Below are 26,361 nucleotides of genomic sequence, written 5' to 3'. Positions count from 1 at the left end.
AAAACTCATAAAATAGTTACTGATTAACCAACTCTTAGCTGCTGGCTTTGAAAAGAATATATTAAGCAAGGCACTTAAAATGGATCTTATAAAACCTTTTGATACAGAGATTGTTAAGTGGGGATAGATTTTTTAAATTTATTTTTAATTGGCAAATAATTGCTCTGGGTATTTTTAAATTAAATTTTCAAAAGTTCTGTGACTACTATCAAATCGTTTGTTGTTAGAATTCATCTTTTATTTAAAAAAACAATTTTATATTAAATCATTAGTTGTTTTTAGGATTATAGGAGAACTAGACTAAGAATGGAGCAGTTCTTGAAATTAATGATTGGAAAAAATAAGGCTTTTCTTTCCAGATGAATATTTGATTAAATTAAGTATCTTTTTCAAACAGCCTAGAGTTCTAAGTGAAATCACTTAGTCGTGTCTGACTCTTTGGGACCCCATGGACTGTAGCCCACCAGGCTCCTCCGTCCATGATCCCATGGCAAGAATACTGGAGTGGGTTGCCATTTCCTTCTCCAGGAGATCTTTCCAACCCAGGGATTGAACCCAAGTCTCCCGCATCGTAGGCAGACGCTTTACCATCTGAGCCACCAGGGAAGTCCTAGAGTTCTAGAGAGATGTCTAAGGTAGCTTTGGGGCCACCTCGCTCACAAGCTAGGTAGTTTGGGGGTTTCTAGCTCACAAACCAAAATTTGTGAATGAAAGAAATACTGAGTTGCCTTTTTAGCTCAGTATTTTAGATGTTTTTCTATAGTGTGAGAATATAGCTATTCTTATATTCTGCTTTTAACTGCTGTTTCCATGTCCATGTACTTGTTTTGAAGCTATTTACTGAAATAGGATCTAGACTCAATCTAAGCCTTCTGAAATGCCACTATTCCCCTGGGTGAGAGAGCAGAGGCTTAAAGCAGCAAATGGGAAAGATTCACTTCCGTTGCCTCAGTAACAAGCTGTCTGTAATCATTGTTGGTTTGGTTATGGTCTAGGATTAATATCTCTGGTGGTGTTCTGACCTTGATATATAAATGATGTGTACAGCAAGATCTACAGGAAGATTCATTCATCACTACTGTCATTAAAGTTTAGAAGTTCTGGTTCAAAAGGCAAAAGAGTGCCTATGCAGGAAGTCTACTTTTTGGTTAAAATTCAAATCTGTGGGCTTTCTATCATCTAGATATTTTGTTGTTCTGGATGGCCACATCTGATGGAATAGCTGCCCAGGAATAGTGAGCCTCTAAAGACCATCCTCATGCTGTTATTTTTCATCTTCTTTCCTGAATTCCTCCTTATCCAAAACATCCCCTACTACTCTTTTACCATTAACCCATTCCCATCATAGGGCTATATGGGCTAAATGTGAAACTTGCTTTGACTGAATATTTTCTGCCCCTCTTTGATTACCAAAGTCCTTAAAGAATCCCCTGGAGACAGAAACAAATAGTGAAAAAAAGAAGAATAAAAAATACATACATATCAGCTTGCTTTAAGAGTGCTGCTGCGTACACTACACCAGCCATACCAGACTATAACAACCTTGCATACTGAAGTACCCAGCCAGGTATAAGAGCTGCATAATGAGTATTACAATAAAAGAGCATTTGACCACAGAAAGTTATTTAGCATATATAGCTCCCAAATGTAGAAATGATTAGTCTTTTTCAATAGGAAAAAAATTTTTTTGAACTGAAAAAAAAAAACTGTTTCATGGTGTTTCTTATGAATCAGCAGCTATATTAGCTTTTGATACTAGTCCCTCACTGAGTGCACTTCTTGAAATGCAATTTATATGATTGGATAAAGAAAGAGGAAATCATTCCACATCTGTAAGAAGAATTGCAGCTTCCAAGAATGAATATATATTCCCTCCATTGCATCTCTTGAAATACCTCCTCCGTTCTTAAAAGTTGTAATTCTTCTTACAGATGACACCAAGAACATTCTCAGCCATGGAAAGTTACCTTATTGCTTAGGTCTCCCTTAACAGTAGTGCATGCTGTGCTGAAAGAAGGGAGCTTGGGTTGTAAATTCAAGGACTTTAGTCAGCAAGAATTTGCTGGAGAGAAACCCACTGGGGTGAGTGCTACTTCCTGAAAGAAAACCAGATATTCCATAGCCGTGAGAGGCATCTGGTTGGTGACTGAAAAGCCATTTTGGTTTAGAGATTTTATTTTGTTTCACTTGTTTGTTTTTTCACAAAATCTACAAAAGTCTGCAGGAATAAGATTAGTCTAAGTTGAAATTGAGAGTGGTTGTAATCTTCAGGGTACCCTCTGTTTTTACACACTGATAGTAAGCTTATTTACAAATCAAATTCCTGTACTTTTGAGATTGCTTTGTCTTCATTCTGTATAGAATGACTTACCCCCTATGGATAAGGTGGGTAGATGCTTATGAGATTTAGAATGCAGTAATTTGCATCAAGCTTATTATATCTTTTTGCTCTGATTGGCAGGAATATATGGTTTACAGGAAGCATACCTACATGAGGCTTGATGGCTCATCTAAGATCTCAGAGAGACGGGACATGGTTGCTGATTTTCAAACCAGGTAATGTTAATAGAAATTACAGAAATTGTCATTTGATTTTTCCTCTAGTTGAGATGGTGACTTTCAAAGAAATACCAGTATGTCTCAGATTGTTAAGCAATCATGATACAGTTCCTGCCATTCTAAGAGGTAGCTCCATCTGCTTATGATGGTTCAGATCTGGGTGGCTGTGAGAGAGAGAGGAAATGAATAGTTGGTGATTTTGGTATTCTAAATATTCTTTCTTACTGAATCAGTGCCTGTTTCTTTGCGCAATAAAAGAAATAATTTCTGAGTATGAACCAGGATCCTTCTTATGTGAATAATATGCATGTAAAAAAAAAAAGTCCACAAGGCTATATTCATAAATGTTAACAGTGGCTATCTCTGGGTATTGACTTATAGTTGATTTTCATTTTGTTTTGCTTACCTGTTTTATTTTGTATAAGTTTAAAGAAAAATACCTTCTTTTTTTCCTGCTTTGCCCCTAATATTGTAGTGGTACAGTGAACTCTGACAAATTGCAATAGTGTGCAGTCTTCATCTGGCAGCTCTCAGTTACAGTACCTATCCTACCCGATAATAAGCCTGTGAAATTTCAAATACCGCCTGCTGGATGCTGATGGCCTACAGAGCCATAATTATCCTAAGTGCAGGTTCTCATTGTAATAAGCAGGGTCTAGTTACTGCTCTCTCCAAGGAGAAAGCCAGGCTGTACTAGTGACAGGTCTCCTGAACTCAACCCTTAATTTTCCTTGAGAACTAAGGAATAGACTAGGTCTTAATGTTCTGTAAGTCAGAACAATTCTGAATTTTTGGCCTTTAATTGTATAGTCTGTTACTATTTAGCTTTTGAATTCTTGGTAAGAAAATTAAGCATATAGCCACTTGTATTTAGGTTATAATTTTTAAATTTCTTTTATTTCAGTTTTAAAACATGTTTTACTTCAACATAAAACAAATCTGTAATTCAACATAGCATGCATGCCCTCTGAGAATTTTTGCTATTGCACAGTCCTTCGTTATACAGCGTGGGTAAGAGGTGCATCCTGATGTGTTAGTTTACAGTGCATACTCAGACCAATAACTCCTGGTTGAAACTGCTTCTGAATTCAGGTGCCTGTTTGACCAACAATGGAGGGGAAGAACTTCTTTGGACCTGTTTTAGTTTGTTACCTAGCAGAAGCTTTTGGCCGGTTTGTGAATTGATTATTTAAGTGAGACGTGTAATAAGCAAAGTAGTGCTTCCTAGCACTGCATATTGTTTTGTGCCTCCCCTCACCCCAGAAAAAGTTTACCAGCTGATCTTTATCTTTTCTTGATTTTGAAATCGAATGAAACACATTTCACTATGTCCTTACCTAGTCCAACGTTCAGAGCTCCAACTGACGAGACTCTTACATATGAAATCTACAGACTGTTTCCCTGGGGTGCCTATATTCTCTCCAGGCGTATGTGTTAGAAGAAAAGTAATCAGTCTTTCACCTACTATTGTTTGTGGTTTTTTCCCCCACTAATATGTTTGATATTGTACATTTGAGAATCTCCTTTATAGAAAAGCTTTTTTTTTTTTTCAAGTAACAGTTGTGGCCATTTTGTATTATAGAAAATGCCTATTGAGGAAGATTTGAGATTATTTGATAAAGTAAAAATCACCCACAGTCTCATCACTGTTAACATTTTGGTTTATCCCTCTAGGCTCTGATACATGTGTGTGATTATATTTACATGTTGATACCATATTGTACAGATGATTATGTGTCCTTATTTCTTCCACTTAGCAGTATTTCATAAAGATCTTCATATATCATCCAAAAAGTCATTATAGTCATTATTTTTAATGACCTATATTCCCTTACATTGGATATACTATCTTTCTGTTGTTAAAATGTTGAATATCTTTGTTTATAAAGCTTTGTCGTCATTTAAATTATTGTCTTAGTATGGATTCAAACAAGAGAGATTACTGAGTGAAGGAATATGAGTGTTTAAGACTGTACATATTTTCATATTACTTTATAGAAAATTCTGCTGATGTTGATAACCAACCAGAGCTGTAATGTGTTGATCTGTAAACAATTTGGGCTTCTGAGTTATAGAGCTACAGCTTTTCTTCTAGCTGATCCAGTTCCCTAAACTGGGGATTTCATGGGGTGGGGGGGGCGGGGCGGGGGGGGGGGAAATCAGTAGATGTATCTATTTACTACTTTTAAAATCTCTTACTTGTGATTACTTGGGCAATCCCAGTAGTTTAGCTTTAAAAGAAGGGTATTTTCACCATTAAATTATACTAGATATACTTAGTAAATACTTTGTTTTTTAAACTTTCCTGGAAAACCTTACTTGAGTGTCCAAATTCTGCAACTAAGAATTACTTAGGGAGCAATGAATTTTATTTAGACTCAAAGTGAGTAACAATCATATTAACACTTGGCATTTAATAAACAACTTTGGCATCCCAAAGTCAGCTGCATGCCCAGCACTATTTCAGTATTTTGGTGCAAAGTGGCCTTAACTAAAGAAGAATGAGAGTGAGATTTAGGCAAAATAAAAAAACAGACTTAAGTCTTTTTCCCTTCCTACATGATGAGCTAGACTAGACGATTAGAATTAGGATTATGGCTAGGAAATAATCTCTCTCTCATGTATAGAATCTGAACTGTATTTATGCTGATCAGAAGCCTGTGAGATAGATCCCTCCAAATGGGATCTCAACTTATAAAAGTTCTCAACTTATAAATTTGAAAGGCTAACCCAATATAGAGAAAAAGACAGGTGTTTTTGAAAACAAGAAAGCATCCTTGCCAAATATTTTCTTTGTTATTAATGAAAAGACATCAAAAGAAAAAATTGTAGTTTTCAACTGGAAAGCCCTGTGGCTCAAAGGTCAGCCAGAGTAAACAAGAACTCCTATAAAAAGCCATTTACATTCCCTTCATACAAGATTGATTTATGAGGGGTCCTTCCAGGAAAGAGTCTGACTGAGACTAAAGACTGTTTGGCCAGGATGTCCTGACTGGGCAACATTCAGAACATGTGACCAGTACGTGATCCTAGACTAAGCCATTCACAAGGGCTTTTCTCTGGGGTGCCTTGGCCTTTTGCTTCTCTTCCTCCTATCCCATGACATTTCCCAAATGGACTCCCGCCCCCCACCACCATTACCTGATTATTCGGGTGACTGGAAAATATAAGCAAAAGTAAGAGCATAGTGTGGATTTTTTCCTTCTTGGTGAGACTATAAATAAAGCTCCAGGGTCTTTAATTCTAGCTCTTTTCCACTCATCATCAAGTCTTTCCCAGTCAGCTACATGCCCAGCACTATTTCAGTATTTTGGTGCAAAGTGGCCTTAACTAAAGAAGAATGAGAGTGAGATTTAACCATGTCTTTGCTACATGATTTCATAGGCTGCTTCACAGACCACCCTGAAGCCTGGTCTCTAAGACCCATTCCAATAGAGACCCTGAGTTGAGATTCCTTTTTAGCCTCATAGAGGGCACCCAAACTATCATGTTGCCTTCTGGGATTCTATTTTCTTCCTTTTAGTCAGCTTCCAAAACATTAATTTACATTATCAATGCTAGATTTATTAAGTAGAAAGGAACTTCTCAGCAGTGCAATTTAGATGTTTTGGTCTACATATGATCCAACAGTGTGATCCGGGATGGACACTAATTTCTTTGACTTTTAATAATCTAAGACTCCCATAATCCTTATTTTTCCATTAGAGTATGATGAAATTACACTGGGCACAGCCAAACATTGCTGCTTACCATCTCATCACTAAAAGGTATCTTCTTGCTACATAGGTAACATCCCCAGAAGAGCATTTTTCACCAGTCATGTCTCTAAATTTTGTTACTAATTTATTTTTAACTAGATTCCTTTCTCTAGTGTTTTTTTCTGTATATAGTCCCTGTTTGTGAAGAATTGCTACATCTGGGGACTTATCTCTTTGGCTGTGCAGACTGTGGAAATGACCTGTCTTTCTGCCTCTATTCTTTTTTATAGATCTCATCTACCTTCTATCTCTCTTCTTGTCCCACCCCTTTCCCCCATCCCCACATCAACAAAAAGTCCTGGCTGTCAGGTGACTCCATCAGCTCTAACACAGATATCAGAGAGAAGCTTCTGACTCCTGCTCTGTACCCACCAGAGCAGGAGAGAGAGATGCATGGGATTGAGCAGTCTTCTTAAGGCCAAAGTGGAGAAGATTATCCTGTAGAGATTAGTATGGCCCTGGAAAGCTACATCAATGTTTATTTGAAGCATTATTGTGGTTAAATATTCTCTTACGGGCTAGGAGGTATCAAGCTTGCATTTACATCATCCCATATCTAGGGCAGAATGTGTTTGTAAACTGGCAGATGCCTTTTAACTTTTTGGTTTGCCCTTTATGATTTAACTGTGAAAGATGATATTGTATAAATACAATTATGAAATATTAGACTTCATGATAAAATTCAAGGATTAAATGAGCACAACTTCCAGTACTTTTGGAATCATGCCCTACAAGAGACCTCCAAATATGATCTGTTATCCATGTCTGCCTCTAGAAAAGCTGTGTTTAATTGAATGCAAATACTAGGACCTACCCAGCTTAGGGATTTAGCCAGGATACTTCTTTCAGAGTAGTTCCTTCACTGGTATTCATGTTTGCCATTGATATGTCATCATTTAGTCACTTCAGCTATTTTATTCAGAGCATCCTCATTTTACAGTGCAGGAAACAGACCTTTAGCAGTCAAGTGACTTTACCAAGGAAGAACTGCATCAAGGGACGAGAGCACCCTGATGTCAGTGTGTTTGTTTTTTCCTCTTAAACTGGAACCCACAGAATAAAATTCATCTTACATTGAGATTTAATACATATTTACCATGTCATAAAATCAGAAACAATACTTATCCTTATGACCTGTGATATAATATTTTCTAATCTGTTATTTTTATTTCTGTAATTTATGTGTACCAAACCCACCAAACTGATTACATGACCAATGATAGGTATGACCTGCAATTTGAATAACACTGGTAATGAATTTCTAGTTTTGTTCCTCATTATAGTCATGAAGAAAAGCGATCAGCAGCTTGATTTAGAGGGCTGTAAAGTTTGTTCGTCGGTATAATGCAGTCTCTTTCCTGTAGAAATATTCTGGAAAATAACCTCAGGTGACGGAAACATGAAAATGCAAGATAGTCTTGAATATATTCATGTTATCTGCAAGAATTGGGCTTGAACTGAGCCCCTAATTGCATGTGTGTACACAGATAAACCTTATAGTCAGTCTGTCTTTTCTGATCTGGCATGGCCTTTGTTCCTAAAAGATATTCAGTGAATATTTACTGCCTGAATGAGTGACAGGCACACCTACTGATTTGTTTGTAATTCTCGGTTTCTTTAAAAGGATATAGGATGTAGAGGGGAACTGAGAAAACTATATCTTATCATTTCTGTTAAGGGCAATGTTGGTATCCATCAGAAAAGTACTTTAATTTTAGCCTGTCTTCATGGATTGATCCTAAATTCAACTGAATACTTAGAAGTCATAACCTGAGTCTTAATCCTGACCTCTGGTCATTTTTCTGGACTAACTTTTTGCATATGAACTTGAGTCCTTCGGAGTTATGATCACTGAAGTGAAGTGAAGTCGCTCAGTCGTGTCCGACTCTTAGCAACCCCATGGACTGCAGCCTACCAGGCTTCTCCATCCATGGGATTTTCCAGGGTTGCCATTGCCTTCTCCAGTTTCCCAGCCGCAGTGATCATTAGTTCCCAGATTATTGAAAGTCATGATTCTTTGGGGAAACACCAGACAATACTGACTTATTTTTCCCCACTGTATGAACTGGGAATAGTTTGACTTGCTAAACAGTTGACTATTACAGAGGCATCTCTACTTCCATGGCATACTTTTCTGTTACATTTGCCAAATATTTTAAATTATATTGCCTGTCAGTCAGTGGACAGCAGAAGTTTATCTGCAAACTGGAAGATGACTGCCATAGTCTCACTGTAGCAGCCCAGCACCTTTGTTGACACCTTTCAGTGTGTCAGAAACGTGGATCAGGTCTGGGTAACCACCAAAACTTTCTAGGCCTAGACATTGTTCTGTGTCCAGAGATCCCTCTCTTTTGCTACATGCCAGTTTTCTTTTTCAGTTTTTCCTCTTAAAATATCTCTCCCTCTCTCTGTCCTGCAGGAATGACATTTTTGTGTTCCTGCTAAGTACACGAGCTGGAGGACTGGGTATCAATCTGACTGCCGCAGATACCGTAAGTAACGAGCTAAAAATATACTGGATGTGTAGTTTTTCTACTACAAATATGTTGTTTGGTTGATACTATCCTTTATTATGTATCACAAACTTTTTATTTCTTTGCCTCTTGTTATGTTAAAAGGAAGTAGTTGCATTTACCCTGGAACATTTTAGCTTTCCTTTTTAGACTTTCTATTCTCTTATTCGAAGTTTCTTACACATTCATTCAACACAGATTTAGTAAAAATATACTGTGTGTCTGATACTATTCTAAACACTTGGACTGTGTTAGGGAACTCAACCAACAAGATTTGTGTGTTTTAGGAGCTATAACTGAGCAAATCAGAAAGGGTTGTTTTATGACTCTTATGTATTATTCCATCAGGAAAAACTCGTATTTTTATATCCTAAACTTCTAAACATGGTTGGAGAGCAATGAAATTGGTGATTTAAAAAATAAAAAGACATTTCATCAAATTATCTATCCCTTTATGCCCACTGTCCTTGGAGGGATGCTTCAGCATCTGAAGTATGGGAGAAGAAAAGAGCATTCCTTTTGTATCTCAGAACTATTCCCAAGATATAATATATATTTAAAAACAATTTCAGCAACCTTGAGACATAAAAATGCATAAATGGGAAATTGTTTTGTAGATGGCATGACTCTACAAATACCATTTAATGTGGTCTTTGTGGTACCTCTGTGAAATACAGAGCATCAGAATCCCCACAAATAGAAGAAAGATGCAAACTCTGGAGGGTCATGGAGAAATCAAGTCCAAAGGTGAAGAAGCTTGGATAAATTCCCAGCAGTAGATCTGAACTAGACCCCCTGTTTCCCAGGTTCCACTTCTAGACTGTCCATTCTTTCTCCTTGTTAACTGCTGCACTGTAGAATTGCTTGCCTTCAAGAATGAAAAACAGAATCCATAACATCACCGAGTAGAGTCTCAGCCACAGGACTCAGCTGTACTTTCCTCAGGACCTAAACCTCAGCCAGTTAACCTTATTGGAACTGGGTTCTGGGGCCTCAGGTCTGCTGGAGGCGTAACTGGGTAGATTCTGTAACTTACCTGTACATTATCAGCCTCAGTCGTCTTGAGAGAAGGCAGTCAGTGGTGGTAGTGTTGTTCTGGGGAGTCCTCTGATGAGGTAGCTCACTTGGTGCCATGTTAGCAGAAATTTGCCTTTCCCTTTGCCCCTTGGTTCTCTGCTCTAGTTTTTACGCATACTGGCCCAATTAGTCATAGTCTTTTTTTTTTTTTTTTTCTGATTAATTACTTTGGTTGTAAATTTGTGGGTGGTAGAGGGCAGGTTCCATAGTTTTTGGATTCCTTCAAATTAGAGAAATGAAACGTGGGTTTGAATCCCAGCTCTGCTATTCACTGTGTGAATGTGAAGCAGTTGCTTGACTGCTCTAAGCCATAGTTTCCTCCTCAATAGAATGAATATAATAATCCTTCCTTCTCCTATAGCTGTGAAATGTTGCCTAGAAAGCATGTGTGCCCAGTGCCTGCACATTAATAGCCCTCAGGGATCCTGTGGCCCTTGTAGCTCCTAATGAAAGAGCCAGGTCCAGGACTTTGTTATTTATACTGGGCCGCAAATAGCCTTCCTTTCCCTTAGGCCTTGTCTGCCTGGCTCTATGCTCAGCTCTGCTACTATGGGAAAGCTGGGGATGGGAGTCCAGGGAAAGCTTTGGATTCCCAGGGTGGGTAAAAAAAAAATGCACACATGATGTGGATTGAAGGGCCAGAGCTGGGGCCTGGGAGCCTCAGAGGAGGAAGAGAGATGAATGGGGAGGCAGTACTCCAGAACCCTGCACTGGTTCAGCATTGCTGTGTCCTGGAGGCGTGGCTGGAAGAGGGTGGAAACTCTTAGGGTCTTCCCAGGGGCAGGAGCTTCTTCTCTGGCACCTTTGTCCCCTCCAGGGTTGGTAGATAAGCCTCTCCGGGAAGAGTGCTCTGTCACTGCATAGCCCCCCAAAAACTGAGCCTGAGTTTATCTCTGGGTCTCCCACTTCCCCCTTCCTGCCCTGGGGAAGCCTTGGTCTCCACACCCCAACTGCAGTTATCCTCAGAGAGTCAAGGGTACTTGGGTGAGAATCCCAAGCATGTCTCTCTTGCCACACTAGGTTCTTGCCTCATACAAAGAAGTGCCTAATGGGGCAGGCCAGGTGCAGATTGGAGGATTTGGAGACAAGTAACTTGGTTCTTGGATGGGTGTTGAGACACTGTTTAGTGTGAGGGTGGGTCTCAGTTATTACATTTATCTAATCCGCATGCTCCCCCACCCTCTCCCCTCCACATCCCGGGCTTTGCTCCAACTAGCCAAAGCCAATGCATATTTGAAATAAAGAATTGAGCTCGTAGGAACTGATCCAGACACAGATTCAATTCAGCAAAGTGTTAAGTTCTCTCCCAGGTTAAAGGGGATCCTCTGGCCGTGGCCTAGGAGTTGACAGCAGTGGGCCCAATTAGTCTTACTCTTTATGTGAGTACAAGATTGATCACTTTCTCCTAGCTGATCTTTTGGACTCCAGTCTCAGCTCCCCAGCCCCATACCTCCTCAATTTGTTTATACCCTTCTTTATCAGCCATACCCTTACTTAAAACTCTTCAGGGAGTCTCTGTCATCTACAAGATAAAGTGTAAGCTCTTTTACACATACAAGGCCCTTCACTTTGTGGCCTTTATCTCCCTTTCCAGACTAATTGCCAGACTACTGCTCCTTCCATATTCCAGAAACAATGATTGACTTGATTCCTGAACCTCCCATACTGTATCATGTGCGTGCTAAATCACTTCAGTTATGTCCGACTCCTGTGCAACCCCATGACTATAGCCCGCCAGACTCCTCTCTGCATGGGATTCTCCAGGCAAGAGTTCTAGAGTGGGTTCCCATGCCCTTCTCCAGGGGATCTTCCCGACCCAGGGATCAACCTGCGTCTTCTTCATTGGCAGGCAGGTTCTTTACCACTAGCACTGCCTACGTAAATAGCTCCCTCATCATAGGTCTTTCTCCTTGGCACACCTCTTCTTCCACCTGGGGAACTTCTGATTGTTTTTCAAAACCCCATTCATGATCAGGGGTTGCTGTTTTATATAGACTGATAAAGCTCTGATAAGGTGACATTTGCGCCAAGATCTGAAGAAAGTGAGAAAAGCAAGCCAATTATGTATGTGGCCTAAAACAAGAGCATTCCAGGGAAAGGAGATAAGTGCAAAGCCCTGAGGTGAGAACACGCTTGGCATAATCGAAATGAAGCGAAGCCTTTTGTAGGGGGAACAGAATGAAGGTGGGCAGAGTGGTGTCAAATGAGTGACCGAAGTAGATTGTATGGGACTTCATGGGCCATGGTTAGGATTTTGAGGTAAGAGGCTACTGGAAGGATTTGAGCAGAGAAAATGTGTCCTTCTGGCTTCCAGGGTTGTGGAGTGGGGAAGACCATAGGGAGAAAGGTGGAAGCAGGAAGTTCAGTTAGGAATTAGACATAAGGCAGTGGTGACTTGGGCAAGGATTGAAGTAGTGGAGGTGATGAGAGATACTTGGAATCTGCGTGTATCAGTATTTTGAAGGCACAGCCAGTGAGGTTTGCTGCTAAGACTGGATGTGGATCATGTGGGTCAAGGAGAAGTCCAAGGTGTTCAATGTGAGGAACTAGGGTGATGGAGGTACCAGCTACTGGTTAGGGGAAAGTGCACAGAGGAATGGGTTTGAGAAAGGAACTCAAGAGTTTGGTTTGGAGTGTATTAAGTTCAGGGTTCTTAGCAGACATTAAGTAAGTGTCATGCAGGCAGTAGAGTGTGGTTTTTAGGAAAAAGATTGAGGCTCAAGATATATTTTGGAGTCACCAGGTCATAGGTAATGTTTAAGGCCGTGAGGCTGGATGAGGTCACCTGGGGAGACCTAGCATTGGTTCATTAGATTAAACTATCTTTCCCTTCTCAGCCTGCCTATCTCAGGTTTGATCTATGGTTTCTTAAGGAATGGTTCACCTAGCCGTTCATTGGAATAACCCAAAAATAAGCAGGTTTGAGGGGCAGAGCTGCATTATGCTTCTGGTGTTGTGGGTTTTTTGCGCAGGCTTCTCTTGTTGTGGACCACAGACTCTAGGCAGAGATTCAGTAGTTGGAGCTTGTGAGCTCTTGAGCACGTGGCCTCAGTAATTGTGGTGCATGGGCTTAGTTGCTCCATGGCATGTGGAATCTTCCCGGACCAGGGATCGAACCTGTATCCCCTGCATTGGCAGGCAAATTCCCATCCACTGAGCCACCAGGGAAGTCCCATGCTTCTAGTTTTCACAGCTTGTCTTTCACAAGTGAACTACTCCAGCCAGTCAGAAAGAACCAAACCTAACCCTAACCCCACAACTAGAGGAGTAGAAATAGGTATTCTCTTTACTCCCTGGGACATAGAGGCTCTGAATATTCTGAGTCTCCAATTCTGAAATAGTTTACATTTAATTTTGAGGGGAAGGCTAAGGGACTCACAAATTAGAACCTCTTAGAATACTCAGGAAAAAAAAAAAAATGGAACCACACGATTGAAATGAGTTGCTAGGTAATGGTTTGTGTGGAGTCAAGTTATACTCCCTGTGTGTATTATTAGAGAAACAATAAGTTTAACTGCTTGCCTGGCATTTTTCCTTTGCCCTGAGATTATTTAGCTTCAGAAAAGCCCCAGAACCATTTATGGACAAGGAAGAGGTTAGTCACCCTAAACTGTCAGGAAAAACTTAATGTTTTATGATTGAGAATGCATATATAAACATGTATTTGTAAACAGTGAGACTCTGACTCACTCTGTTAATAAAAACATGATTTTAGCATGAAATTAATGGCAGCTGCCCGTTACTGTCTGCCTTGTTCTTTGTGTATTCTTCCTAAAGTAGGCATTTGACATTGTTTAGTAAGGCATTGTTATAAACTGCGCTATTGGTTTTGTTTTTGTGTCAGACTGTTTTAAATGTTTGTGCAGAAAGAGATTGAGGAGCTTTTGTCCCATAGTAGCAAGCAGTGTGAGAAATCTTATGTCCCATGAGACACCATGGGACAGCTTTCAGCCCTCCCAAGGAACTGAACTTCTAACGCATTCTCCACCCATTCCTTCCAAGTGTTGGTCCAGCTGTTTCCAGTTGTTCCTCTCAATTTTCCCATTTTCACTCCCTCATTCCCTGAAACTCTCTGTCTTTGACTTGGAGAGCCAAGAGCATCCCACACATCTCAGCTCTCACCTTCTTCCTTTGCTTCCCCTTCCCAGTGCCCTCCCAGCTTGCTGTTTACAACTTCATAAAAGTGCTGACAATTAATGTATTTCCCCTTAGTCATTGCTGGGCCACGCATTGTGGACTGGCTCTGATCTTTCCTAGTTAAGTCAGTTGTTGTATTCTTAATTGTTGCTTGTTTTTCTCTAGAATGTCACTGAGCTCCATAAAGACGGGTGTCATAACTGTTCTACTCTGATGGACATTGTCTCCCCTGAGTTTATGTCAATGTTGATTCAGTGTTCATTTTTTATTGTCAAGGTAGATAATAACCATACATCTCATCTGGTGTTTATATCTCTCTTATTTTTGTCTTAACTTGCTAGCTTATAATATGTTTCTATATTATTTTTCTCTGTGTCTTTTTCTAGGTAGAATTTTTTTTTTAAACATCAACAGCTTATTAGATAGGGCTAAGTAGAATCTTATTTTATTTTCTTCCTCACCAGTTCTTTACCTCTTTTAATCCATTTGAAAGATAAAAGCCATTAAATTGGGGAAAGAGGGGACTTGAAAGTTAAATTGCAAACCTATCTCCTTGGGCTCCAATCTTCTTACTGTTGATGACCTCAAAAGAACCCAAGTTGAGTCAGGGTTGGTTGCCACTGAGACTTCTAGGAAAAATGTAAATATGGAGGAAACACTTGTGAAAATGATTCATAATACAGGGCTGCCCATTATGAGTTCATGCTGAACTATTCATTGCCTTAGGCTTGGACTATTGAAGGTACTGTCTTTTGGGTGTGACATCAACTCTCATTTTCCACATATGCAGTCATGTTAGGTATGTTGGGCAAACAGTTGCCCCCACCCCAGTTCAGTTGGAAGTCTCACTTTCATTAACTCTGTCCTCTCTTCCTTTGTTCTCCCTGAAAGTTTAAACTGAATTTTCTAGAATTTTGCCTATCGTGTTGAAGTTCCAGAATGTCCTGTGGTCAGGTTTTCTGTATTCCTCTAACAAGTGACAAATGTCATATACTTCCAAATCCTAGATCTGTGGACACTGGCTTAACAATAAGCTTTCATAATGATTTTCTTTCTTTGGCAGGCAGTTTGTCATTTCTTTTTCCTCAAGGATTCTAACTTACACTAAAAGTTGAGGGATTATACCTCATATGAGAGAGAGACAAAAGGAGCAGCATAAGAAAGAGCCAGTGGGGTTCTTGTAATTAGAGGCAAAAACATTAAAAATGCTGATGCCTTTTATCCATCTTCGCATCAAGTGAGTTCTGCAGAAAATGGCAGAAGAATTGCTTCCATTATTAAATGAGAAAATAAATTACTTAGGAATAGTGTTAGTCATAAGTCATAAGTTGCTCAGTCGTGTCTGACTCTTTGCGACCCCATGGACTGTAACCTACCAGGCTTCTCCGTCCATGGGATTTTTCAGGCAAGAATACTGCAGTGGGTTGCCATTTCCTTCTCCAGGAGATCTTCCCAACCCAGGGATTGAACCTGGTCTCCCGCATTGTAGGCAGACGCTTTACCATCTGAGCCACCAGGGAAGTAGTGTTAAGCAATGGAAAAAGCATCTAGAGGAACAGTTCAAAAGAGATGAATTACTCTTTTGCTTACATTTTAGCACTTTTTCTAGTTTTCATCACGTCTTAGAGATTCTAGTATCAATTGACTAGTATTTGTAGAATTCTACTTTGTTCTGGTGGATGGTGTCTGTCCTCCAGTAACACTAGGCAGGAGAATTTTTAAAATACATAATACATATGAAATAATTGGATACCTTTAGAAAATAGTGACTACGTGGGAGCTTGGACCAGGATAGGCAATGCAACGTTTTGCTAATAGTGCGGGTTGTAAAAGGAGACTGTTAAGACTGTGAGCTCAGTCCAGTCTTCCCAATTTATGAGATGAAGGAAATATATCAGGTTTTTATGAAAATTTAGTGAGATATGTATGCACATCTGTTTTAAGTGCTTAACAGGTTTTGACCATTGTAATTTCTAATACGAATTCATAAGGAATAGGAAAAGGAAACATTGTTACAGGCAAGGGAGATCAGGGAAGTCTAAGTTGGAAAAACAGCTTGAGCAAGAAGTGGTACAGTCAAACTAACATAAGTGAGGGATACCAAAGAGAACTATCTGACAAAAGGGAAGAGGTGTGTTTGTATTAGGAAAGAATAAAAGTGAAGTTGTCTTAGTATATAGCTGCTGCTGCTGCTAAGTCGTTTCAGTCGTATCCGACTCTGTGCAACCCCATAGACGGCAGCCCACTAGGCTCCCCCATCCCTGGGATTCTCCAGGCAAGAACACCGGAGTGGGTTGCCATTTCCTTCTCCAATGCATGAAAGTGAAAAGTGAAAGGGAAGTCGCTCAGTCGTGTCCGACTCTTAGCGACCCCATGGATTACAGCCCACCAGGCTCCTGCATCCATGGGATTTTCCAGGCAAGAGGACTGGAGTGGGGTGCCATTGCCTTCTCCGAAGTAAACTGAAGAAAGAGACTGGGATCTCAGAAACCCGCTGATCTTGAAGCATCAGTGAACCAGATGTAGGTGGTGAGGGCCTGGCCCAGGAGAAGGACAGTGGGAATATAGAAAGAATGAGTTTGTTTTGAAGAAGTACTGGCTAGATTTGGTGACTTGGTTGAACGTAGAGAAAGACACATGAGCTATGAGGGTCACTTTGAACTGGCTTTCTTTTAAGAGATCCACTGTATTGCTAGAAGCTTCAGGACTGAAGATCCAAGATTCTGTTGGTTTTAGGATCACCTATGGGTCAGAGGAGTAGGGAGTACATTTTGTTCTTTGTGTTTGTTGTTTAGCAAACAAGAAGTAGCTTCCAGAGAACCCTTTAAACATTTCTTGCCTGAAATTCAAGAGACAGGAAATGACCCTGTTAGTGCGAACCTGAGAACGCCAGGAAAGCCATGCCTGTCTCTTACCAAGGTAGGCTTGGGGTTAAGAAGAAGAATTTCACATCCCAGGCCCACTGCTTATTTAGTCTGTGTGGTCTTGGATAGTCTCTGAGTTCCGAGTCTCAGTTTCCTCATCTATTTATATAAAACAGGGGTTTTTAATAGTGACTAAATCTTAGTGGTAGTGGAATTTAAGTGAGTTAATACACATAAAACATCTAGTACAATGATTGGCAAATAGTAAGCCCTGGATGTTAAGTGTTAATATTTTTGCCATTCTCTTTTTAAATGAAAACCCTGAAAAAAGCTCAGAGTCTTTCGCCCAGAGCAGGTGAAGGAATGGCTTGGTTTTATGAGTAGATATCTGTTCATCTTTATATCATAGAAAAAAATCTGGTATCAAACTGTTGAAATAGATGAATGGCTGGGTTGCTGTCAGAATTCCTGGTATTGCCCTGAGAGTGCCTCAGTCTTTGCTGTATTCCTGTCCTGCCTGCACAGGTGATTTTTTATGATAGCGATTGGAACCCCACTGTGGACCAGCAGGCTATGGACAGGGCCCACCGCTTGGGGCAGACAAAGCAGGTTACTGTCTACCGACTCATCTGTAAGGGCACCATTGAAGAACGCATTCTGCAGCGAGCAAAGGAGAAGAGCGAGGTAAGCAGAAGGCAAAGGAGGTACTGTGCTGGTAGAGAAAGTAGTTCAGCCACAGTGACTGACCGAGACTAAGACTCTCGGCTTTCATTGGTCATGAAAGCCCTGAGATTTCTTGTGACTGGAAGAGAAAATGAAGTCCTATACAAAAGCAGCACGTACTGGCCTGGCCATTCCTCACTTCTTTTCTTCTGGAATGGTATCTACACACAGTATTCTCCTGTCGTTCATTTGAAGAAGATCCCAGTTGTGGCCCTCGTGTTTGACATAGTTTCACATTCGTGGGAAGAAGAAACGGCCTTTGCTCCTGCCCTAGTATTCTCGGTGTGATCAGCCTCTGAGCTGTATGCTTAATTTGCTAGTTTCTAAAGAAATTATCATTTTTGGTTCTTTTCCGTCTTGATTCAGTATTATTGGATCTTACAGCTGTCAACAGTTTCAGGCAAAGAAGCTCTCATCGTCCTTTCTCTTGGCACAAATGACCTGGATGAGCCAGTCACAGAAATGGAAAAAAAAAAAAAAGGAAATCCAGGGGCCTCACCAGAACTACAGATTGAGAAACTTGTTTCTGTTTGGATATTTTCCATAAGGGAACAGATGCCTATCGGTGATTTTTTTTGTTTGTTTGTTTTGTATTAGATTCAACGGATGGTGATTTCTGGTGGAAACTTCAAACCAGATACCTTGAAACCCAAAGAGGTGGTTAGTCTTCTTCTAGACGATGAAGAGTTGGAAAAGAAATGTACGTATTCTAGACCTCTTATTAATGCGCTTTCCTTACAGAGATGATTCCTCTGGCTCCACATATCTGAAAACGAAAAGGCCCTTGACTATGTCCCAAGGGTAGGCAAAGCCAGACTGTGTTTGGGGAGAAACACTTTTTTGGTTAATATTTTGTTTTAAAGCTCACACAAGGATATGGAGTATAAAGAAATAGGTGTATTTTTAGAGTAATATGACTTCAAATAAATGTGTACAGGAAGGCTGTCTCCTAGATTTCCTCAGCAGTAATGAATTTACTCTCTTCTGTCCAGAGAAATATTTTTGTGAAATTAATGGAAAAGTTGGAAAAGCACACTGCCATATGTAATATTCAGACCCTTCTCCCAGTATTTCTGGCTTTTGAGAAGCCAGAAAGTGGGTTTCAGACTTAACCTTGTAAACTTCTGCAGGCATGGACAGCATCACATCAGAAAATGTGATGAAGCACCTTTCTTACGGTGCCCACGTGTGCCACTGCCTTCTGAAAACCTTTCAGGACTCTGTAACCATACTCGATCTGTGCCGTGCACAGATATTAAAAGGCTGAAAAGAAAAGGAAAAAGGAGAGGCATGGAAAGGCCCATGACAATGAGACTGAATCATGGTTTTGAACCCCAAAACTGTTCAGAATCCAAGGAACTCTGTTCGTTCTCCAAGTTAGGAAACCATGAGTTATCTGCCTGCCTTAAATGGATAGAAGTCATACCTTGAATCATAAATATCAGAGAATAAGGCCACCTTAGTTTCAGAGAATAAGGATCAGGATTGCCACAGGTGCTTCATTAGATCTTAAAATTTTCTTGATAGTGAGACTCCGGCAAGAAGAGAAACGGCAGCAGGAGGAAACCAACCGAGTTAAAGAACGCAAGCGCAAGCGGGAAAAGTACGCAGAGAAGGTATGTCAAGTTGGGGTGGTGGACTGGGGCTGATGGGGGTGCTGAGTGGTCCCTCCAGAAAAGACTGTACAATGCATGCTTGTCATCTTGGTTGCTGGTTGGTATCCAGCTCCATCTGTGTGTGTTATGTAATAGTTCTGTCCTGACTGACAGTCGAGCAGGGGAAATGCAGCCTCGGTAGGGTAGTACTCCCCACACAGACATAATTATATTATATGGGTCTGTGGTCACATGTAATTGTAGAAACCTTTTGTTGGGACTTTTTTAAAAAGCTTAAGTCCAAATGTGAGTAAGATGAATGTTAGATTATTAGATTCTGCAGAATCTTAAAAAGGGCCTAAGAGGTCATTAGATCCAGTCCTTCTGCCATAATTCTTCTAGTATCATCTACTATGGGAAAATTAAATCACTGTCACACTATTCTTCTCTTTCTCCAATTCGTGCCAAGGATTTGGGCTGAGCTGTTTTTTGCCCTTTTTTTTTTTTGTATCCCTTTTGACATGTCCTGCTTGAGCCTACCAGGCTAGCTGCAACATGGGATGTAGTTCCCCTCCATTTCTTCCTGTCTTGCTGTTTTTGCACATGTGCCAGTAATCCTTATCATAACCTAGTCTTTATTGTTGTTTAGTCCCTAAGTCATGTCCGACTCTGCGAACCCGTGGACTGTAGCCCAGCAGGCTTCTCTGTCCATGCGATTACCCAGGCAAGAATACTGGAGTGGGTTGCCATTCCCTTCTCCAGGGGATCTTCCCAACGCAAGGATTGAACCCAAGTCTCTCCTACATTGCAGGCAGATTCTGTACCGTCTGATCCACCAGGGAAGCCCCAAAGACATACCATATTTACCCTAATATAGATCTAGATACAAGTGCTGTTAGGTGCAGTGGATGAATGTGATTCCCAGAATTTTCTAAGCACACTCTGATTCCACATCTCTAACCTGTGACAAAGCCCTGCTGAACTTGGCTCTAGCACTGTTTGGTGTAGCTCAGTCACTCAGTGCTTAAGCATTTTCATGTAAATTGAGGAGATAATGAAAAGCCACTTCAGTATTCCTTGTGTATGAGAAGAACCTTCATTCCCCTTATGCATATTTAAAAAGAAGGCAGAGTAAAAACAGATGTGCAAAAATAAACTAAGAGCACAGGGGCCCTCCTGCTTGTGGGGCTGCATTGGTTCAGCCTGATAAGTGCTGCGAGGCTGCGCTGGAAGCTGACCGACCCTCGCCCTGTTCAGATTCTGTTTGGCACAGCTCCATTCAGTGTGACTGGCCTTTTCAACTCTGTATTATTGTGGTAGAATATGCATAAACTTGTACTAAGTGATTCCTTTCCTCCTTCCTTGGGATTTTTTTTTTCTTTTTTAATAATATGCTAATTGAATAAAGTGAAACTTAGACATTTACAAAGAGTCAAATATCTGTCATCACTTTCTTTTCCAACCCCATTTTTCTCTCAGTGCCTAGCCTCATGTTTTTTTCTGTATTTCTTGATTTGTGTGTTCCCAGAAGAAAAAAGAAGATGAATTGGATGGCAAAAGGAGAAAGGAGGGTATGAACCTGGTGATCCCATTTGTTCCCTCAGCTGATAACTCCAATCTCTCTGCGGATGGGGACGACTCCTTCATCAGCGTGGACTCAGCCATGCCCAGCCCTTTCAGTGAGGTGAGGCTCCTTTTATTAGTGATGCCTTCATCGCAGCAGTGAGGGCTGTGTCCTTACTGGGTAGCTTTTGCTTTTTGGGGGATTTGCCTGCCTTGTAAAGGGGGTTTCACAAGGAATCCATTAGGAGAAAAGCAAATGAAGGCGAACTGCCTTCTCCAGAGCCACAGTAGGGGGTCTGAATCTCAGGAGTGATGCCAGGGAGGAGAGGGAATGTGGGGGAGGCCTGGGAAGCATGTCCTCACTTAGGCACGAGGGCCGAAGGCTCTGAGAGGAGTGGTGATCATGACCCTTCCGCCTCTAGATCTCCATCAGCAGTGAGCTGCATACTGGCTCCATTCCCCCGGACGAGAGCAGCAGCGACATGCTGGTCATTGTGGACGACCCCGCCTCCTCAGCCCCTCAGTCCCGAGCCACCAACTCCCCTGCTTCCATGACGGGCTCTGTCTCAGACACTGTGAATGGTGAGTGACGCAGCTGTCCCTGCCGCTTGGGCGGGGTCCTGGTTCCTTCTCAGATAACGGCGTTTTCTACCTTCTTTAAAGAAGAGTGGAGTAGAGCAGAAAACATTTGAAGTCTCATTGTTTTACTAGCCTGTTTAAGTGAAAGAATGAGAAAGCTTAGGGAAAACAAAATAAGAACTTCATAAAGATTTCGAACTTCTTTGTTTTCTAGCCATTCCTGTTCTTCATAGTTCACCCTTATTTGTGCTAGTTTTTAGTTATAGTTAACTTTTCCGGGCCTTTCCTCACTTTGTTCTGTGGTGCCCAGTGTTGCTGCTATTTCTTGAGTCCCTCTACATGTGCAACTTGGGAGTAAAAGTCGATTCCCCAAGGCAGGAGAACATTGGACTGTGCAGGTGAATCACAAGTAGCACATCCCTAGAGTTCGTTTAGTAATGATCTAGTTTAAAGAAAAAATCAGGAGTAATGGCACCACTCTTAGAGAATTGAAAAGCAACTTGAAGTGTCAGGCCGTTGTAGCTACTCACAGTTCTTACTAATGCTGTGTAACTGTGTGGCTCAGCCATTAAATTGGGACATAGACCTCCCTAGGAGTCCTGAAACAAAACACCCCGAAAGCCATCTTCTGTGTCCAGGAGAAGATTCCCGTCACACATAAGAAATTGACGTTTTTCCCCCTCTTGACCAATTTCTTCCCACAGGGATTTCCATTCAGGAAATGCCAGCCGCAGGACGTGGTCATTCAGCCCGAAGCCGAGGCCGCCCTAAAGGTTCGGGAAGCACAGCCAAAGGAGCCGGAAAGGGCCGGAGCCGGAAGTCCACTGCAGGCAGTGCTGCCGCCATGGCAGGAGCCAAAGCAGGGGCTGCTGCAGCCTCTGCCGCTGCCTATGCTGCATACGGGTACAACGTGTCTAAAGGTGCGGGGGCCCCAGGGACTAAGGTGCCATTCTGGCTGGGGCTAGTCTGGAGGGCTGCTGAGCATTCTGCCAGGTAGAGCAGGCAGGACACCCCTGGGCCCAGAGCCCCTTCCCAGAGCCCATGTTGGAGTGCGCCTCTGCACCAAGTGGTCCTGACACTCCTTGTGCTCTTGTGACTTAGTGTAGTGCTGCCTTCAGAGTGGAAGTAACTGAAAAACAAAAAGGTGAATTTCTTGACCATGTTGCTTTAAACATTTCTCCTGCTTTGAGAACTGATTTTTTTCCCCCAGACTTACATTTTAATAATTACATTTCTGTAGTGCAGACTAGCATAGTTAACAGTTACCCAGTAGCTTAGTTGGTAAAGAATCTGCCTGCAATGCAGGAGACCCCAGTTCAGTTCCTGGGTCGGGAATATCTGCTGGAGAAGGGATAGGCTACCCACTCCAATATTCTTGGGCTTCCCTTTTGGCTCAGATCCCCTGGAAAAGGGAAAGGCTACCCATTCCAGTATTCTGGCCTGAAGAATTTCATGGACTGTATAGTCCACAGGGTCGCAAAGAGTCGGACACAACTGAGCAGCTTTCAGCTTTGTGAGCCACCACCTTAGGATTAAACACCTGCTGTAGGGACTTCCCTAGCAGTCCAGTGGTTAGGTCTCTGCTGTCACTGCTGAGGGCCTGGGTTCAGATCCCACTAAGAGCCCACAAGCTGTGCTGTGCCAAAACACACACACACACACAACCCAGCACTTGTGTGCATGGGAGTATAACACATGGACCCCGTACCTGAATATATAGTGAAAATGAGACAAGGAAGCCATGCATGGAATGTGTTTAGCAGCAGTACAAGGCAGTATGTTAGCATTGAGTGAGAGAAGAGGAAAGGCCTTAATTGTGGTAGATCAGGAGGAGGAGGACCTGTGTACTTGATGACTAAGTTTCCAAACTCAGAAGGAAAGAGAAGGTTGATGAAGATTTCCACTGGTGACAGAGGGTTTAACGACCTGGGCATATTGGAGGTCACCGAGCAGGTCAGTCAGACTGTGCAGCAAAGGGCCTGTGGGAGTCAAGGTTGGAAAGACCTGATGGGCAGAAGCTTATCAGATGTGTGACCATGGGCTCTCGGAATGGTGAGAAGGGCAGCACTTGCCATTCAGGCATTGCTCTCCATTCAGAACACACGCTTAAAATTTAGGGTGTTGCATCAAGTAACAGCATTATTGAATAGAAAGTTCTCAATAAGTGATCATTTACCTCCCCTTTCTCCTCCTTTCTCCTTTGTTCAACAACTGTGAAGTATAATAGCCCAGCCCTGTGTTTCTCAACTTTTTGCCAGCTCATCACATCCTTGGAAAAACAGCAGTCTGGCAGCAGTTAAGGCTGCCATGGCAGGGTTTCACCCCCACATGGGGCAAAACATGACACTCCTCAGGCTTTCTTCTAGAGGCAACAGGGGGCAGAGTGTCCCAAGAAACATTGACAGTGCTTGGTGACTGGGCATGGAAAGCAAGGGATTCGGTCATTGCCTCCAGCTCCACTGTGGGTGAGAGTATTCACGAGTCTGCCTACCGAGCACGTAGAATTCCTTTTTAGGAATGTTAGAAAGAGTTGCTGTACAGGAGATTCGAACCAGCTCCTTAAAAGCATTAGGGCTTAGAGAGCAGGGTGGCTGCGTGCAACACAAGAACTGCGTGTGTAGACATAGGATAGAGTGGGCAGCCTTGTGCCCTCTGGTCAGATGGACTGAGGAGTAAAGGACATCTTCTGAAACTAAGAAGGAAGCAGCTCACAAGTGCTGTCCCAGGAAGGAACCAGGCCTGTATAAGAAAACACATCAATGCCTGTCACAGCTCTTCCTGTAGCCTTGGCTTCCCAGCGGGTAACGCGTGCTCTGCTCTTGACTGCCTAGGTGACATCTGCTCCCTGTAGATGCAGTAATGTGGAGAGGGCTGGGCAGGTATTGGTTTTCTCTTACAGGAAAAACAGGTGACAGGAAGAACAAGTGGTACAGGGTTCCCCACAATCTCACCTCCAGACCTGACTCCAGGAACCAGGGTCTGGCGCTGAGGCAGCTCAGATGGGACAGACGCTTACACTCTTGCCTCTCTTTGTCTCCCTGCAGGAATCTCCGCCAGCAGTCCTCTGCAGACGTCCCTTGTTCGGCCTGCTGGCCTTGCTGACTTTGGACCTTCAAGCGCCTCTTCTCCCTTGAGCTCCCCTTTAGGCAAAGGAAATAATCTTCCTGGGACTCCCAAGAGCCTCCACTTGACCAGCAGCCTAGCCCCAGACTCCCTGGTCCGGAAACAGGGCAAAGGCGCCAAGCCCTCGGGAGGACGGTAACCACCTGGCCCTCCAGCTTCCTTCAGCCACTCCGGGGGCTCATGCCCTGGCCTGCAGGTGGTCTTTGGATAGCTTGCCCAGTGCAGCATCTTCCATCCCAAGCCACGGGGCAGCAAGGACCAGTTGCAACAAGGGAAAGACAGGCAGGTGGCTGGTGTGAGGACTTGGATCATCCATGTCTCAAGAGGAATGCTCTGGGGTTGCCTGTAGGAAAAAGGCCCAAGGACAGGGATCAGGCCCACAGCCTCTCAAAGGACCTTATAGGCAAGTCTTAAACCTCACACTGGGGAAGGGCTGACAGAGACCCCATCTCGATGCTCAGGCACATAGTCTCCATCCCCATTCCACTCTTCAGCTCTGGCCGTGTCCCTTGCAAAGGCTCTAAAAGTGCTGTGAAGAGCCTTCCACGGTGGAGACTTCTCTTAGGGCTGTGATTTCCTGGGGGGCCCGGAAGGGAGGAAATCATGTAGTTGGTGTTCTCAGTTGTTGAGCAACCCAAGTCTCCAAACCCATTCACCAGAGTGTTACGGCTGAGGAGAGCAGCAAATGCAGGACCAGGTGGTGGCTTTGAGGATGGCACAAGGCTAGGGGCAGCAGGCGTGGAGGCAGTTGTTTCCCAGCATTTCCTCTCCTGCCCTGCATGGTTCGCATCAGAGAACCTTCAGGTCCCACCAGCAAAAGTAGCCGCAGCTCCCACCCCGGGACTCCCAGAAGCCAGTAAGAGACCAGGAGCCACCTCAATCAGCAGGACAGCCTCACTGCCCCTCTTGCAGGCTCCCCTTGCCCCTCCTGAATGCACAGTCTCCCCGCCCTTGCCCTTCAGCCCCCTGCTTGGCTGTATGCACTGTCTGTATTGCACTGAGAAAGGAAGGGACGGTGGAGAGAGATGGAGAGGATGGAGCAAGGGCAGGCTCAGCACCCACCTCCCAGCCTGGCCCCGCCAGCCCGAGCTCGCTTCCCTTCAGGAGCGGCAAAGGGGTGGTGTTCACATGGGAGGTGTTTCTGCCTATCCCCAGCCTGATGTCCCTGGTGGAGCAGGTGCTTCTGGGCGGGTCCGCCTCTAATTTGCACACCTGAAAATCGCGGAATTGAGTTTAGATAGATTGATTTTTTAAACTTTTTTTTTGAGTAGGGGTGGTAGGGGAATCATTTAATTTAAATCATTAAGATTCCCCTGTCCAAACCCAGACTCCTGTGTACAGATGCTATTTAGAGGGAATCAGAAAAATGCCAAGCCTTTTTTCTCTTTGAATGTGCTGTCTATTTTTATAACTGAACCTGTACATATGTATAAAGAGAGACACATCTTTCTTTTACTAACTGGAGAAAATCTTAAATAAAATGGAGTGAGATAATTTTATGTAAATTGAGGTGTCTGTGGTCTTTGCAGCTGCCTCTCCTTGGGGCCATCGTAGGGCTCCTGGGGGAGAGTGGCAGGATGAAGAGGAAGCAGAACCCCGGCATCATGATCGTTCTTGTCGTCAGAGAGGTGGTCAGTGGGATGAGGAGTGCCCTGTAGGCGTTGATGGGCATAGGAATGTGCCTCCAGCCATCGGAGAGGTGGCTTGACCAAGTGCCTGACAGGCCAGGGCCCTCGGGGTGTGGGCTCCTATGACTCTAGACTTTGCCTCCAGGACTTCAGTGTAGGCGGCTTGACCTGGCCCACCATTAGGCATTTACACAGTGGCAATCTAAAAACTGACAGATTCTTTCTTCAAAAACCACAAGCGA

General features: G+C 42.7%; 1 protein-coding gene across 3 annotated transcripts in view; it reads left to right on the top strand.

Annotated features, from left to right (window-relative positions):
* INO80 (INO80 complex ATPase subunit) overlaps positions 1-25,996 on the top strand; it is a 123,523-nt gene extending 97,527 nt beyond the window's left edge. For 2 of the 3 annotated variants that reach the window (XM_070797293.1, XM_019968557.2), the window contains 9 exons: positions 2,462-2,556; positions 8,737-8,809; positions 17,434-17,592; positions 18,229-18,331; positions 19,159-19,247; positions 20,755-20,910; positions 21,212-21,371; positions 22,073-22,288; positions 24,413-25,996. In XM_070797293.1, the coding sequence (XP_070653394.1) occupies positions 2,462-2,556; positions 8,737-8,809; positions 17,434-17,592; positions 18,229-18,331; positions 19,159-19,247; positions 20,755-20,910; positions 21,212-21,371; positions 22,073-22,288; positions 24,413-24,630 (1,269 nt within the window). In that variant the 3' untranslated portion in view covers positions 24,631-25,996. The remainder of the gene's footprint in view (positions 1-2,461; positions 2,557-8,736; positions 8,810-17,433; positions 17,593-18,228; positions 18,332-19,158; positions 19,248-20,754; positions 20,911-21,211; positions 21,372-22,072; positions 22,289-24,412) is intronic. The other variant, XM_070797294.1, reaches the window with a different exon arrangement.
* Positions 25,997-26,361: the final 365 nt, after the last annotated feature.

This window comes from Bos indicus, chromosome 10 (genome assembly GCF_029378745.1).
Source record: "Bos indicus isolate NIAB-ARS_2022 breed Sahiwal x Tharparkar chromosome 10, NIAB-ARS_B.indTharparkar_mat_pri_1.0, whole genome shotgun sequence".
Lineage (NCBI taxonomy): Eukaryota > Metazoa > Chordata > Mammalia > Artiodactyla > Bovidae > Bos > Bos indicus.
This window is presented reverse-complemented; position numbering and strand designations above follow the sequence as displayed.